Source organism: Dryas octopetala, chromosome 4 (genome assembly GCF_963921425.1).
Source record: "Dryas octopetala chromosome 4, drDryOcto1.1, whole genome shotgun sequence".
Classification (NCBI taxonomy): Eukaryota; Viridiplantae; Streptophyta; class Magnoliopsida; order Rosales; family Rosaceae; genus Dryas; species Dryas octopetala.
Genome location: NC_141369.1, coordinates 7,262,081 through 7,277,646, shown reverse-complemented (window position 1 = coordinate 7,277,646; position 15,566 = coordinate 7,262,081). Strand labels below are relative to the sequence as shown.

Here is a 15,566-nt window from a genome sequence, read left to right as displayed (position 1 = left end):
AATTAAAACTTCAGTATTCTCTCAAATTTGAAGCAACTTCCTGAATTATTTCTTTTCCCAGATTTCACATTAAAAGTCTTGGTCCAACAGCATTCAATAAAATCAATCCCTGGTCTATTACGGGGCAGCAAACTATATCCTTTTCTATTTAAATCATTGTTCACCCCTTAAAAAACCATAAGTAAAAGAAGAGGAAATAGAAGAAGAAAATAACGCACCGGAAAAGACTTTAAAAAAGTGATGTACTCCACCCACACAGGCCCAGATGCTATATCTGCTCCTGGTAGAACATGCAAAAGGATAAAACACCATCAAATCACACTGAGTCAGGAGCATGTTTCCATCCACAATACGCTATATAATGAAAGTACAAGCAGTAAATGGTTCAGTTAATAAATACATCACTTAGATTTAAAAACTTTATTTATATAAACATAATCATTTATATGTTGGAAATAAAATTAAGACTCAGAGGTGAAAAACTGGAACTTAAAAGAATTGGTAAGAGAACAAGTTTAAAAAATGAGAAAACTGAAGGAAAAAATAAAAAAAGACAACTGTGTAATTTCAAACTTCTAAAACCATTAAGATAATTAACATGTCATATGAAAAGTTATTTTGACATATGAAAAGTTCATATTGATTAGAATATTTTGAAAACTTGCCACATGCAAAAGCTTACCACCCATCTCCTTAGGTTTCTATTAATTATAAATATGTACACATGCTCACACAAGGAGCTTCATAGATGGGATCCTTCAGTTTGAATGGCAAGCCTTGCTGTTCAAGCGACGCTTGATTTTTTTTATTTTTATACATTTTTAATCGCCAATTACGATAGGGTTTATTTCCTTAGGGTGTAGAGTACCTTTAGGGCTTGGGTTTGAAGGTTTATAAGCCCTAAACCATAAAGCCTAAACCTTAAAACCTAAGCCCTAACTTCAAGTTATTTTATTTCTCATCCTATTTGAAGATCCAAAAGAACTAATAACCTCTAACAACAATCAAAGGCAAATGAAGTTGAAACACTTCAGTACTTATTTTTCTTTACCTACAGACGGTTTAGATTGATGAGATAACCTAGCAAAAATAGAAGTTGTTTAAAAAACATTAACAAGCATTCTAAAAGGCTCAAGTCAAAAGGCATACCAACATAACTTAGCATAAAATCGTAAGCTTTTCTAGTCTCTTCTTGACCCTCTAACCCCTTCTTGTCATTGACCTTTCTGATGAAACGAATGTAGCATCGCCTACAAAGACAATATAAGCAATACAACAAAGCATTTCAAATCAGTAATAGAAGAGAGACATGTTCAAATAAAGAAAAAATGGGTAGTTGTGAGGAAAGTGGAGTAATTGTTTAAAAGAATGAAGTTTCAGTGGAAATTTTCACTGATGATAAGATAAATGGTATTAATGTATTAGAGGGGTATTTTTCTGCTCTTCTTCTGGTTGAAAACTGTCATCTGTTAATATTAGATAGACAGGGGAATCCTTTTGTAAAAGTATCAATATTCCGGATTTACGGAAATATCAATGAAAATCATGTAAATGACCATTTTTTTTTAACATGGAAATTTTAAGTGAAACTTTAGGAAATGTTAAACCAATTGATAATGCATCTATTAAATATTTAAACTTGATAAAATAGTAAATACACGATAAATTTATTGCAAGACATAAACATGTACACTGCTAAGGAACTTAAGTACCAGATAGAGCTCTTATGGGTTCAAATGCACAAGATGGGATTCCATCTTGGTCCAAACAATATTCACCAAGTACCACAACTTGCTGACACAGCCCAATAAATTTTTCCTTCCTCACATAACTTCATCCAATACCCTCAAGCCACCAGACAATGAATAAAGAGGTGATCTACAGACTCAAAATCTGCCTTACACAAAATACACCTTTGAGGAGATAGACAAATAAAAGACCTTTTCCTTTGTTTTTACGTGGTGAAAAACATTATTTCTTTGGGGCAGGAAAGAAAGCCAAGGTGCTGAGGAGCTGTTGTATGCTTGTTATCTTGAGGGTCATTTGGGGGAAAAAACATAAAAGAATCTTTGCAGATGCAAGAGTTGTAGGAGGAGAGGAGCTTTGAGAGGCGATCAGATTTTGGGCTTCACTATGGGCATCATTTTCAGCAGCGTTTAGGGATGCTTCTTTCTCGGGGTTAGGTTTCTACTTGGAATGCAGCACTTATTGGGAATGCTTCTTTCTCAGGGCTTCACTATGGGCATCAGTATCAGTAGTTTAGTTACTAGGAATTGATTGTAGCTAGGCTGAGTAGATATTGTATTGTATGGTTTGTTTTGTTTGTGGATAAGGAACAGTATTGTATAATAAAATTTGTTTGATCTGATAATATTTGTTTCAAAAAAAAATTATTGGTCCAAACAATATTGGCAATTTGGCACCATAGGTCTTCCTTATTACAAAAAAGGCATATTCTACTAATTTAAGATATATGATACACGTTTATAATGAAGTTAATGGCTAGTGCATTTGAACCCATAATGAAGTAAATGGCGTTTAGTGTGCACTAAGGACATAAAGTCAATTTATTTTTGACATTGGAAGTGTGGCACAACACTAGTCAGTGACAGTAGATAGTTGTCATCACCAATGATTGTACTTCAATGATTGAAGACAAGTCCGATATGGTTTTAAAGATTACAATAAATCACTAATTATCAGATTATACCAAGATCAATATCAAAGCAAGCAGGTGTTTGGAACAAAAAATGAAAGTGTGGAGCAAGGAGGTGTTTGGGGATGTGGGACTTGAGAAAAGAGAAGCAGAGGAGAAACTAAAGGAGCGGCATGGCATCGAGGAAAGAGAAGGTTTAAACTCTGTACAAAGAGAAGAAAGGGTATCTCTCAGAAACAAGCTGGGGCAGCTAATTTTTAGAGAGGAGATTCGCTGGAGGCAAAGGGCAAAAGTGCAATGGGCAAGGGAAGGAGATAGTAATACTAAATTTTTTCATGCAATTGCAAATGGAAGGAGGAAGAGGAACTACATTGAAAAATTAGAAGTAGGAGAAGGAGTGATAGTGGAAGACAGGAAGTTGATTGAGCAAGAAATTATTGGATTTTTTACAAATCTGTATAATAATTCTAAAAGGCGAACTAGTAGAATTCATGGGCTGAATTGGAGTCCAATAGAAGATCAGCAAGCAAGGTGGCTCGAAAGACCTTTTGAGGAAGAGGAGATAAGAAGAGCTATCATGGATTGCTGTCAGGACAAGTCACCAGGACCAGACGGTTTTACGATGTTACTATTTCAAAGATGTTGGGATGTGGTGAAAGAGGAGCTGCTCAAGGTGTTGGAAGAATTCTACAGAACCGGAGTGGTCAATGCTACTACAAATGAGACATCTATTTGCCTCATTCCGAAAAAGGTGGAATCTTTAAGAATTGGGGATTATAGACCAATCAGTTTGGTATCGAGTCTCTACAAGATTTTAGCAAAAGTATTGGCAGCCAGATTACGGGAGGTTTTAAGTGCAACAATATCATCTGCACAAAGTGCTTTTGTGAAGAATAGACAGATTTTGGATGCTGTTTTGGTGGCCAATGAGTTAGTTGAGGAGGTGAGAACGAAGAAAATTGAAGGTCTGGTATTTAAAATTGACTTTGAAAAGGCATATGATCATGTAGATTGGGATTTTTTGGACTTTATGATGGAAAGGAAGGGCTTTGGGGCAAGATGGAGAAGGTGGATAGCGGGTTGTTTGAGGTCTGCAAATTTTTTAATAATGATAAATGGAAGACCAAGTGGAAAATTTGGGGCTTCTAGAGGTTTGAGACAGGGTGATCCTCTAACGCCATTCCTGTTCACGATTGTGGTAGACGGGCTTAGTCGATTGATTGAAAAAGCAAGGGAGAGACAGTTGATCGATGGGTTGAAAGTGGGACGGGAAAGAGTGCAAGTGTCTCATCTCCAATTTGCTGATGATACCATTTTTTTTTGTCACTGGAGATGAGCAAATGTGGCAAAATTTATTAGATTCAAAGTGTAGTCTCAGGATTAAAAAAAAATCGTTCAAAGTGTGCTATAGCGGGTATTAATTCAGAAGAGAGTAAAGTGCAGAGGTTAGCGGCTGATTGGGGTTGTGAGGTGGGCGCCTGGCCTATGAAGTATTTGGGCTTGCCCCTTGGGGGTAATCCGAGAGCAACAAATTTTTGGAATCCGGTAATTGAAAAGATAGAGAGAAGACTGGAAGATTGGAAGAAGGCGTTCTTATCAAGGGGAGGAAGACTTACTTTGATTCAGGCTGTTTTGGGGAGTATCCCAACTTACTACTTATCACTTTTTAAAATACCAAAGGGGGTAGCTAAAAGGGTGGAGAAACTAATGAGAAACTTCATGTGGAAAGGAGTTGGGGAAGGGAGAAAGTTTAATCTGGTTAGATGGGATATTGTCTCTTAGTCAAAGCAATTAGGGGGATTGGGCATAGGGAAACTGGGGGCAAAAAATATGGCTTTATTGGGGAAATGGCTTTGGAGATATCCTTTGGAGAGAGAATCCTTATGGCATGAAGTGATTAGAAGTAAATATGGAAACCAAGAGAGTGGTTGGGATTCAAAAGAGGTAAGGAAAGGGTCAAGTCAAAGCCCTTGGAGAGATATATCAAGAGGCTATAATAATTTTATAGTGTGCTGTAAGCTGGCTGTAGGGAACGGTGAAAGGGTTAGATTTTGGGAGGATGTTTGGGGAGGAGAGGAGGCTTTTAAAACTTGTTTCCCAAGGCTGTATAATTTGTCAGATCATCATGGTTTATTAGTGGCAGAAATGGCAGGGGGAGTTAATTTTCAACCAAATTGGAACCTGGGTTTTCGAAGGAATTTAAACGACTTAGAAGTGGAGGAGTTGTCATCCTTACTCTTAGTGCTTGAGAAAGTTCATTTGTCGTCCACTAGAGATTCAAGAGTTTGGAAATTGGACTCCAAAGGGTTTTTCTCTTCAAAGTCTTTTTTTACTTTTCTATGTGGGCATGGCGATGGTAGTCTTTTTCTACCGGCAGGCTTGATTTGGAAAGCAAAAGTTCCTCCAAAAGTCAGAGTTTTGGCTTGGTTAGTAGCTCTTGGAAAGATAAATACTTGTGATATTCTACAAAAAAGGATGCTAAATGTTTGTTTATCTTCAAGCAGATGTGTTATGTGTAAGATTCAAGGGGAGAGTGTTGATCATATTTTCCTTCAGTGTTCTGTAGCAGCAAAGCTGTGGTCAAATTTATTCAAAGATGCAGGGGTAATGTGGGTAATGTGGGTAATGCGAGAAGGGTGCTATTCTTTGCTGAATGAAAAGTTCTTTGGTTTTGGTGGGATTAAGAAGGCCAAGGTGTTTTGGAATTGCAGATTGATGGCCATTTTTTGGGTTATTTGGATGGAGAGGAATTGAAGAATTTTTGATGATTATAGAGGAGCAGATGTTGAAGAATTGTGGGATCGAGTAGTTTTTTGGTCCTCCCTTTGGGCATCTGTTACTAGTGACTTCAGGGGTGTATATTTATTCGATATAATTTTAGATTGGAGGGCAGCACTTAGATAAATGGATTCTGCTTTATGAGGCCTAATTCTATGTTTTTCGTTTTGATCTTTTCTCTTAATAATGGACATCTTGTCCATTGCGTGTATTGCTTTGAGTTTTGACCAATAAAAAGTTTCTTTCTTCTCAAAAAAAAAAAAAAAAAAAAAAAAAAAAAAAAAAAAAAAAAGCAAGCAAGTTTTTCTGAAAGCATTTTGGCTGTAGAATATAATATACCAAAGTGGAATTTGCAGGCAATTCAACAAACACCGGCTAAATATCTGTTTTGTGGCATCATCATTATTTACAGCCATCTGTGCCTCCACATATTGCTTCCAATATTTTGCCTGGAGAGAAGGGAAATAAATATAATCAACATAATACAAAGAACTATTTTTCCAAACATAGGAAAGACAATCAGAAAAGTACATGGATTTTACACTTCTCCAAAATAAAATTTGGCACACTTATGTGCATCTGTGCCCAGTACTCCTTTAAACACATAAGATAAGTTTCACCATAATTTAACTAAAAAAGAAAAAAAACAATTAAAAGGGGTTGTAGTCCATTTAGATTTCTAAGATTTTGCAGAGTTTTTTAACTGATAAACTTTTGGAGAACTCATAAATTTTCTATGAGTGTTGCAGACTCCATATAATTAAGGGATTGAGAAATGTAGAATTCTAAATTAAGTCTCAAAGAGTTTGACAAACTTCTTCCATAGATTTGTAAAGATTCATAGACACAATTTTTCTCATTTTTTGGGATAGTTTGCAACAAATAGATTGTATAAACTATTTTTTTGTAGGAACTTAACAGTAATTCACAAGTTAGGATCATCAGATGCCCACAAACCCCGTGGGTTGTAGACGGACCTAGTCCCTCCGAGCCTGCAAAGTATGGGTCTCAGCCCGACCACAGTGCAGTTCTCATACAACTACCCCTATTTTTTTTTTCTTTATTTTTTTAGACATCTTCCTCTTATGTGATTTTGTTTCTCTTATCATTTTATTTTCATTGATATATAATTTTTTTTTTCCATTATTCTTATTGATATTTAAGAAGCATATTATTTGTATAAATATTTCTTCTTTTTTTTCGGTGAACAGCATACTATTTGTATTTCTTCAATTTTAACATAATATGTGTGTCCTCATCTCTTTCAGGATCTGTCAGGTCCAACACTGCATGTGTTAAACACAAAACTTGCATCCATATCCATAAAACTCAGATTTAATCACTTCAGAGAGAAGTTTTCCAAACGACTTTTTACTTCAAAGAGAAGTCCTCTAAGCAGCTAGAAGTAAAGACACAAGGCATTCCTCTTCAAAATTCAAAGGCCAGTGCCAAAAAAAAAAAATTCATAGTACCAACTTTCTTAGAAAAAATATCATAGTTTTCAATCTAATTCATATCAACGATGACCCTTCCCACAAGTCACAACCATTCTTCCCAATAGATCCACATAGACTTTTGTACTCAAAATCTTCATGATAAAACAATTTCCACATTCAATATTTTCCTACATCCTGGAATTAGCATCATTATTGAAACTCCAAAAATTACAAAGCTCCCAAGATCCTCATAAGCCAGATTTTGGTATTAACCCATTCCTTGAACATAATGAATAAAAAACCGAACGCTAACCAGGAATCAAAAATATTAAAGATAAGCAAAAATGTTTGTAACATACACAAAATTCTTTGTGCCCCTAAGTACTATTCACTCTGTAAGAGAGAATAAAATAAAAATAGCCGTTAAAACAATAACATAACCATGATATAAGAAAGAGCAAAGAGGTTCCATACTATGGGATGGCTAATGATTAGAAAAACGTCAAGAAAATAGTTTTAACTCTACTACCAACACCCCATTTTAAGGCCCTGGACACCCATCTATTCTCTACTTGCAAATGGGCCACAAAAGTGCAACTTGGCACATTGTCCTTAACCTAAACAACTTCAACCAACTGAAGGCTGAAGCCCTGCTTCAATTCCAGGTTCTCCACGAGAACTTAATTCAAAAATTCTGGTCAACAGATAACCCCCCTCATGTATAAATAACTATCTTTGTTAAGAGGGAAAAAAAAAGGTTAGATAACCATCACCTCATTCTAGATATTAGAAACTCTGGTATCTAACTCGCCAGTGATATGATTGGGCATGCTATCTATGATGTAAAAAAAAAAACCCAAAGTTTGAAAAGAATTACATTGAGCAATAGAGTGATCTAATACAAGAGAACCAAAAGAAAGAAAGTACATTTCTTATAACCAAAAAACAAAGATGAAAAGTATATTATATAATATATAGAAGTTTTCACACTCTTAACATTAACTATTTTAATAACAGTCAAACAATCACACATACCAGCACCCAACAGCTTAAAGCATGGTATTTTTCCTAGTTAATAACATCAGGAACCAAAACAATCCTCATATATAGTTCAATTTGAAACAGAATTTCACTGAACAATAGAATGATTTAATAAAATAAAAAAAGCCAAAAGATAGAATTATATTATTTGTTTATATATATAGCAGTTATAAAGAACTCATATATATATAGCAGTTAAAGGAACTCACTGCAGTGGGAAACACCGTTAAAATCTGCTCATAAATTGGCACCGCCTCTGTAATAGGCAAACGCTAAAGAGAAATATATATCAAAAAAGAATTAGTTTAGATTCAATACCTCCAAATAATCCAGAATAAAAAAAATAAAATAAAAAGTTGAAATAAGGAAGAATTGCAGTATCATACCAGCGCCTCGTTGGCTTGATTTTCGGTAACTTCAACATTGTATTTATCATCCATGGCTTTGTTATCTGAAAATTTATATAACATGAAAAAAAAATTATATGAAAAGGCAAAACAAAAAGGAGAATATAAGAAAACAGACATTTGGTTCAGATCCAAATGATGCCACTTTTTATGTGATCATAAAGCGTTCAAAATATCGGCCGACATTCCAAAATATCGGCCGACATTCCAAAATGTCGACCGAAATTTCGGTTTCTGGACTAGGCAATATCGACAGGGGGGTGAAGCAAAATCTTCACCCGTATCCCCGATATTTTCTTCAAATTTCGGATACCCCCGACATTCTACCGATATTCAGAGAATTAAAAAGAAGGGAAAAAAGGGGGGGATGAGAATTAAGCCAAATAAACCCTAATTTTCCATATCTATCTACTAATTCAGAAACCTAATCAATGAATTAACATAAAATTATCAAAACCCAATAATTGAAAAAGAAGAATCTGACATACCCTTAGCCTTTACATCCCATCGACATACATTTCTTCAATTTATGAGAGTTTCGGCACCCAAACTTTGAGCAGGAACCTTCAATCAGCAGCTGTGAGCTTGTGACTGAGTTCTCTCTCTCGCTCGCGCGCGCGCGGTCTCTGGGCGGCAAAACGTCTTATTTGGGAGGCAGGGCATTGGGTTTGGACGTTTGTTGGGCATTAATTGGTTATTGGGTGTTGGGCTAGGTTTCTCATTAGTGGGTTTGAGGCTTTGAGCTCATATCATAGGAATTACTAGAAATGGTGCCCACGCGATGGCGCATGTGCTAAAACTTTATAGAAGGTTGATTGAAAGGCCTAATAAAATTTGAGTGCCGTCATTTGCATACTTTTTTTTTTTTTGCACACCCTTTTTTCTTACACACCCTTTATCTTCTTTTAAAATTTGAAATTTTTCTTTAACACACACCTCTCATTACTAAAATATCTCTATCTCACCAAATTTCTCATTGCACACCCCGCACACTCATCAAACACCACACACCCCACCCAACAATCAAACAATACACACATCTCACCAAAAACCAACAAACACACCCACCACCGTGTGCAGCGCCCCAACCCCACTTCTCTCTCCTACCTCACTTTCTCTCTCTGGCTTATCAACCCAGCCACCTTCTCTCTTTCCTCACTCTCTTTCTCTCTCCCGAACCCACACTCTCTCTCGTGACTCCACCTCCCAGCAACACCACCTCTCCTGCAAGCTCGGCGAAGCCCAACTACCTGCTCCAACTCCTTCCAGCCATCGCGTGCAACACTGAGCTCAAACACTCGTCCGCCCAACTACATGGTTGCACCATCAAAGCTACCTGCGTCGTTCGGCACTGGTATGTCGAAACTAACAGTTTCGTTCGGTCGGCAGTCATCTGCTGAAGAATGTGAGTTTCGTTCGGCAGGTACCCACCAAACATTCACGACCCGTTCGGTAGATGCCCACCGAACTAGATGCAATTTTTTCAAGGTGGAAGCTCCACGGTGCGCGCTGATGGAGGAGCTGTCGCGGATGTTGGCGGCTCGAGGGAAGCTGGGCACTTCTCCGGTGTGGAAGAACAGCTGGAGGCACTTCTGATGTTAATGGAGCAGCTAGGCACTTCTCCAGGGTGGAAGCTCGAACGGTGCGACGCGGGAGTGGCGTTGGTGGCAGCTTGGCTCTGTTAGAGACAAGACAGAGAAAATGAGGAGGTGACCGGTGGTGGTCTCACCACCTGGTTCACCGGTATTTGCCGCCGGGCAGAGGAAATCCGAGAGAGAGAGAGAGAGAGAGAGAGAGAGAGAGAGAGAGAGAGAGAGAGGTGATCAGTGGGTTGTCGAACATTGGGAGGTAGATGAGGTAGGGTGGTCTTGGTGTTGTTGACGGGAGAGTTGCAGACAAAAGAAAATAAAAAGGAGGAAAAAGTTGCAGACTGCCAAATGAAGAAGGAGAAGAAAGAAGGAAAAAAACAAAAGTTGCAGTCTACAAACACGAAGGAGAGGAAATAAGGGAAAAAAAATAAAAAGGAAGAAGAAAGGGGTGTGTTGGGAAGGGCTTTAGGGTATTTTTATAATAGGATAAATTTGTAAATTCATTAATTAAGTGATAGGGGTGTGCAAAAAAAAAAAAAGGTGTGTAAATAGCAGCACTCTAAAATTTAATGGAAAGATAATATTTTACATATATATGGAAATCTAAATTTGTCTGAAAATATTGACATGAATGTTTGTTCATCAAATTTAATTTACAAAATATACATTCATATATGGCATTGTCTTAATAAACCAAACATCATTCAAAAAAACATTATAATAGTTGGTAAAACAATTGTTTGTCATAATAATCAAAAGATTTGCAATGTTCAACTGCTCATTGTTTAAAAAAGTTGTGGATGGGTGGTCAGAGGTGGCTTAATCGGTTTTGGGGCTTTCTTCTTTAGTGTTGCTGAGATGCTCATCTGTTGTCATATTTTGGGCAGAGGGATTCTTCTCTTCTTCGCTTTGTGGGACATGGGGCTTCTGTTCTTACTTGTTGCCTTCTATAGGGCGCTTTTCCCGTGCTTGGCTGCAAATTTGAGAAATGTGATTTGTTAGTGTAAATAAATGATTACATTTAACATCATGTAATGTAAAAGTAATGTGCACTAAAAAGACACTTGATATAGAATAGCTAAAGCATTAATGTAGGTGATCATGATAATCCATGTATGAGTACTACTTGATTTTCTAGATTTAGCAATTAATGCAAAGCCACCATCTTCTACTTAAGGCTTTGTGTTCACGGTTTTTTATATTTCATGCCTACATTTGCATGTACACAAGCAAACACATTGCACTTGTTTTCTCTCAACCCCCTCACTCACTCTCTCTCTCTTATGGCAGCCCCAAACAATTCCATTTGTCATTCAAACTTTGGTGTTGTGACTATTATTTTCATTTATCTTATTGTGTGTTGTCATTCATCAGCTATAGCAAGAGGCAATGATGAGTTCAGTGCCAAACTTATACACCGAAACTCCCCAAACTCACCCTTCTATAATCATAACAAAACTCATTCCATGAGGAGGCCAATATTCTGTGCAAATACTCCACAATCGAAAGCAATCCCTGAGAATGGGGAATATCTTTTGAAGCTTTCAATTGGGAATCCATCATTTGATATTTATGGCATTGCTGATACAAGCAGTGACTTATTGTTGAGTACACTTTGATACATGCATATATAGCTATTGAGGGGCAAGAAAAAAAAAATGCTAGCACCCAGCAAAGAACAAAATAGAGAAAAATGAAAAGCATAAAGTGAAAAGAACATACCCAATCATGAACAAAATCTAATATCTCGGAGTGAAGCGTGACTTACGTCCTAATCGCAGATTAATAAAATTATTAATTTCTACAATTAAGACGTGAAAAATATATATATATATAAAATAATTGAAGAAACTAAGTAAAGTGAAAATGAAAAATAGACTTTATTTAGCAAACTATTGTTCCAAGAGTACCATACTAGATGTTCATCTTCTTATATATTACAATTTATTGATAAACAAATAAAATATAGTATTCCAGCAAATTCTCTAAATTTTCCTTGGGTATTCCATATCATCTGTCATATTTCCGTCACCTGCACAACTATTAGGGTGTGAGCTTTTAATTAAGGCTCAATAGGGTATAGAGATCTCTCATGACTAGTTATCAAATTTAATCAATGTCTCAGTAAAAGAAAAGAAAAAAAAAATAGATAATGATTACAGTTATATGCAATAAAAATGTGTGTACTCACTCCTTAACCATTTCCGTTGACACATACCCAAGACAAACAGGCCTACACGTCTCATATCGTGCATCTTTCCACTGTGACCCCAAATGTCCCAAGTATGAGCCAACACCCGTCCGTCCCTTAAGCACAAATATTTTGAATATTATTAATTTCACTTTTCCTTCAATAATTATTCAACAAATCATGAGATCACCATGTACATCTCCCTTTCTCCATGGTGTCTCTAATAAAGCATGAGACCACCAAGTTCATCTCCCTATCTTGTTGGTGTCTCAATAATCATTTTCTTAACATTGTTCACAATCACACTTTCCTTATGCACTTATGATTATACATGTAAAGATAAACATTAATGCATGTATAGAGAAATTAAATTGTTCATGCATAATAATCAACCTTACGCAATTTGAATGTATCACAGACTTGGTCCTCCACTTGCATTCTTATGAATCCAATTTTTCCTTACCTTTGGAGTACTTCTTTCAGCTATAAGTGCTCGATCTATGATATCTGAATAACGAGTTAATTTGAAGATATCCACTTTTTCTTTGATTGCAGGTCGAAGACCTTCCTCAAACCTTTTTGCTTTTATAGCGTCATCAGGTATCATGTAAAACGCAAAACGTGATAGTTCTTCAAATTTAGCTTGATACTATACTACAATCATTTCCCTTTGGAAAAGGTACATGAATTCACGTGCTTTTGCTTCTCGTATAACTCCAGGAAAATATTTTTTAAGGAAGATCCTTTCAAACTCTTGCCAAGTCATATTTTCTGTGTCTTACATCCCTTGAACTGATTCCCACTAATAATATGCATGTCCCTTAAGATAAGAACTGGCAATAGTCACTCGTAGTCCTTCTGGTACCCTCTGATTAATCATACTTCTCTTGATTTGACGTAACCATTCTTCTACTACTATTGGATCTGGCATACCCTTAAAGACAGAGGGTCGAGATTTTTGAAATTCTGCTTGAATTCGCATGACTCGTTCCACTTCATCTTCTTCATGGCGTCCTCGGTTGCTTTCACGAATCGCATTTGCCATGTTTTGAATAGTGGCGATTACTCCATCATTTCCATTCAACACGTGATTCGCATCCTCTGCCGTTCCGGCCATCTTAATAGAATAAGAGTAAATGCTAGTTAGCATTTCTACAAAGATAAAATAATTTTCAAACTTATTTACTCTACTACAAATATATATATTATCTATAACCACACAACAAAAAGATCAAACAAACATTTAATATCATAGTTAGACATCCAGGTATATTGTTTTTTTTTTTTTTAGACTTTGTCATCTTTTACAACTCCTACCATCCATTTTCATTATCCTAGTGTCTAAGTCAAAATATTTCCAAAACATTCCCCAAAATATTTCTAGTTGCCAAAATCAACCCCCTTAAATACGGTCATCTTTAAGTTAATTTTTAGTGCTCTCCATCCTACTCGTCGTCAGAACTATCATCTGTGACTGGTGGTGGGGGTGTGTGGGGCTCGCCACAAGCTAACTCTGTAGAAATCTCTGACACAGGTGTCACTGCTGCTATAGGTATTGCTTCCATAACCTGTTGTTCTACATGTAAATTTTGTGCTACTGCTATCTCACGGAAAATCTCATAAATCTCATAAATCTCATCATTCAACTAAAGCCCGAGCATGTCCTCTTACACTATGTCGAACCATTTCGATCCCTTTGAGATTCCGGTGCAAGGTGAGGAAACAAAATCAAGATATCTCTAATCTTATTAATCAGAAAGTTACGAGCATCCTGATTGACCGTTTCATCGTATACCGCTTGGTTAAGAAGAGCTATCCCCTCAGAACAGATGCGATAACCCCTACATCTATCCATTCCTTCAATTACTTTCATACTGTCAACATAATTAATTTGTCCACAGGATTAGTAGAACATAAACAAATAATTAAATGCAAACAGCAAACAAAAATCAATCATATACATACATATATTATTTCTTCTACCTTTACCTTTTAAATCGTAGATGAAATATAATCCTACCAAATTAGTCTCATTTCTCAAACCTATAAGCTCTGATACCAACTTGTCACGCCCAAATCTTGAATAAAATCTAATATCTCGGACTAAAGCGTGACTTACATCCTAATTGCAGATTAATAAAATTATTTCTACAATTAAGACGTGAAAAGAAAAGAAAAGAAAATAAAATAAAATAAAATAATATAAAATAATTGAAGAAACTAAGTAAAGTGAAAATGAAAAATATACTTTATTTAGCAAACTATTGTTCCAAGAGTACCATATTAGATGTTCATCTTCTTATATATTACAATTTATTGATAAACAAACAAAACAGTACTCCAGCAAATTCTCTAAATTTCCCTTGGGTATTCCATATCATTGGTCATATTTCCGTCACCTGCATGATCTATTAAGGTGTGAGCTTTTAAGGCTCAGTAGGGTATAGAGATCTCTCATGGCCAGTTATCACATTTAATCAATGTCTCAGTAAAAGAAAGAAAAAACTGATAATGATTACAGTTATATGCAATGAAAATGTGTGTACTCACTCTTTAACCATTCCCGTGACACATACCCAAGACAAACAGGCCTACATGTCTCATACCATGCATCCTTCCACTGTAGCCCCGAATGTCCTAAGTATGAGCCAACACTCGTCCGTTTAAGCCCAAATATTTTGAATATTATTAATTCCACTTTTACTTCAATAATTCTTCCACAAATCATGAGATCACCAGGTACATCTCCCTTGCTCCATGGTGTCTCTAATAAATCACGAAACCACCAAGTTCATCTCCCTCTCTTTTTGGTGTCTCAATTAATCATTTTCTTAACATGATTCACAATCACACTTTCCTTATGCACTTATGATTATGCATGTAAAGATAAACATTAATGCATGTATAGAGACATTAAATTGTACATGCATAATAATTTAACCTTATGCAATTTGAGTGTATCACAGACTTAGGTAATTTCACAGTGCACATACAAGATTAATAATAAAAACTTATTCACAAATATAATGCACTTGATACATTTAATGAAGAAATAGCATCACAAGTAATAAAAATAAATTAACACAAGAAAATAAATCACACAACATGATACAAGGATTAATTGTAATATAGTCCAATCATTGGGGAAATAAAGACCCTACCTTAATTTCTTGAACACGGGTTCCTTCTTGGTCCGTTCCTATGTGTTCGGATCTAAAAATTTTTTTAAAAATATAGTTTAGATATAAATTAATTAAATTTAAATTCATTTCACTCTCCTTTTAAAGAGAGTGTAACTCACACTGTAACTTAGAAGTGTCGGATTAACGCGAAATTTGCACCAATGGACTCGTATTGAAAAATAGAGTTGGAAAGGTGAAAATTGGGCGAAAACGGTCGCTGAAAACAGCCGCACGCGCCACCACACGCCGGCTATGCGAGTGCGGGTGGCTGGGCGGTCATTGTTCA

General features: G+C 36.1%; 1 protein-coding gene across 2 annotated transcripts in view; it reads right to left on the bottom strand.

Annotated features, from left to right (window-relative positions):
* CSTF77 (Tetratricopeptide repeat (TPR)-like superfamily protein) overlaps positions 1 to 9,051 on the bottom strand; it is a 31,969-nt gene extending 22,918 nt beyond the window's left edge. The window contains exons 1-6 of one of the 2 annotated variants that reach the window (XM_086241079.1): positions 8,807 to 9,051; positions 8,298 to 8,362; positions 8,121 to 8,183; positions 5,774 to 5,883; positions 1,150 to 1,250; positions 219 to 280 (exon numbers count right to left, since the gene is read on the bottom strand). In XM_086241079.1, the coding sequence (XP_086097205.1) occupies positions 219 to 280; positions 1,150 to 1,250; positions 5,774 to 5,883; positions 8,121 to 8,183; positions 8,298 to 8,351 (390 nt within the window). In that variant the 5' untranslated portion in view covers positions 8,352 to 8,362; positions 8,807 to 9,051. The remainder of the gene's footprint in view (positions 1 to 218; positions 281 to 1,149; positions 1,251 to 5,773; positions 5,884 to 8,120; positions 8,184 to 8,297; positions 8,363 to 8,806) is intronic. The other variant, XM_086241080.1, reaches the window with a different exon arrangement.
* Positions 9,052 to 15,566: the final 6,515 nt, after the last annotated feature.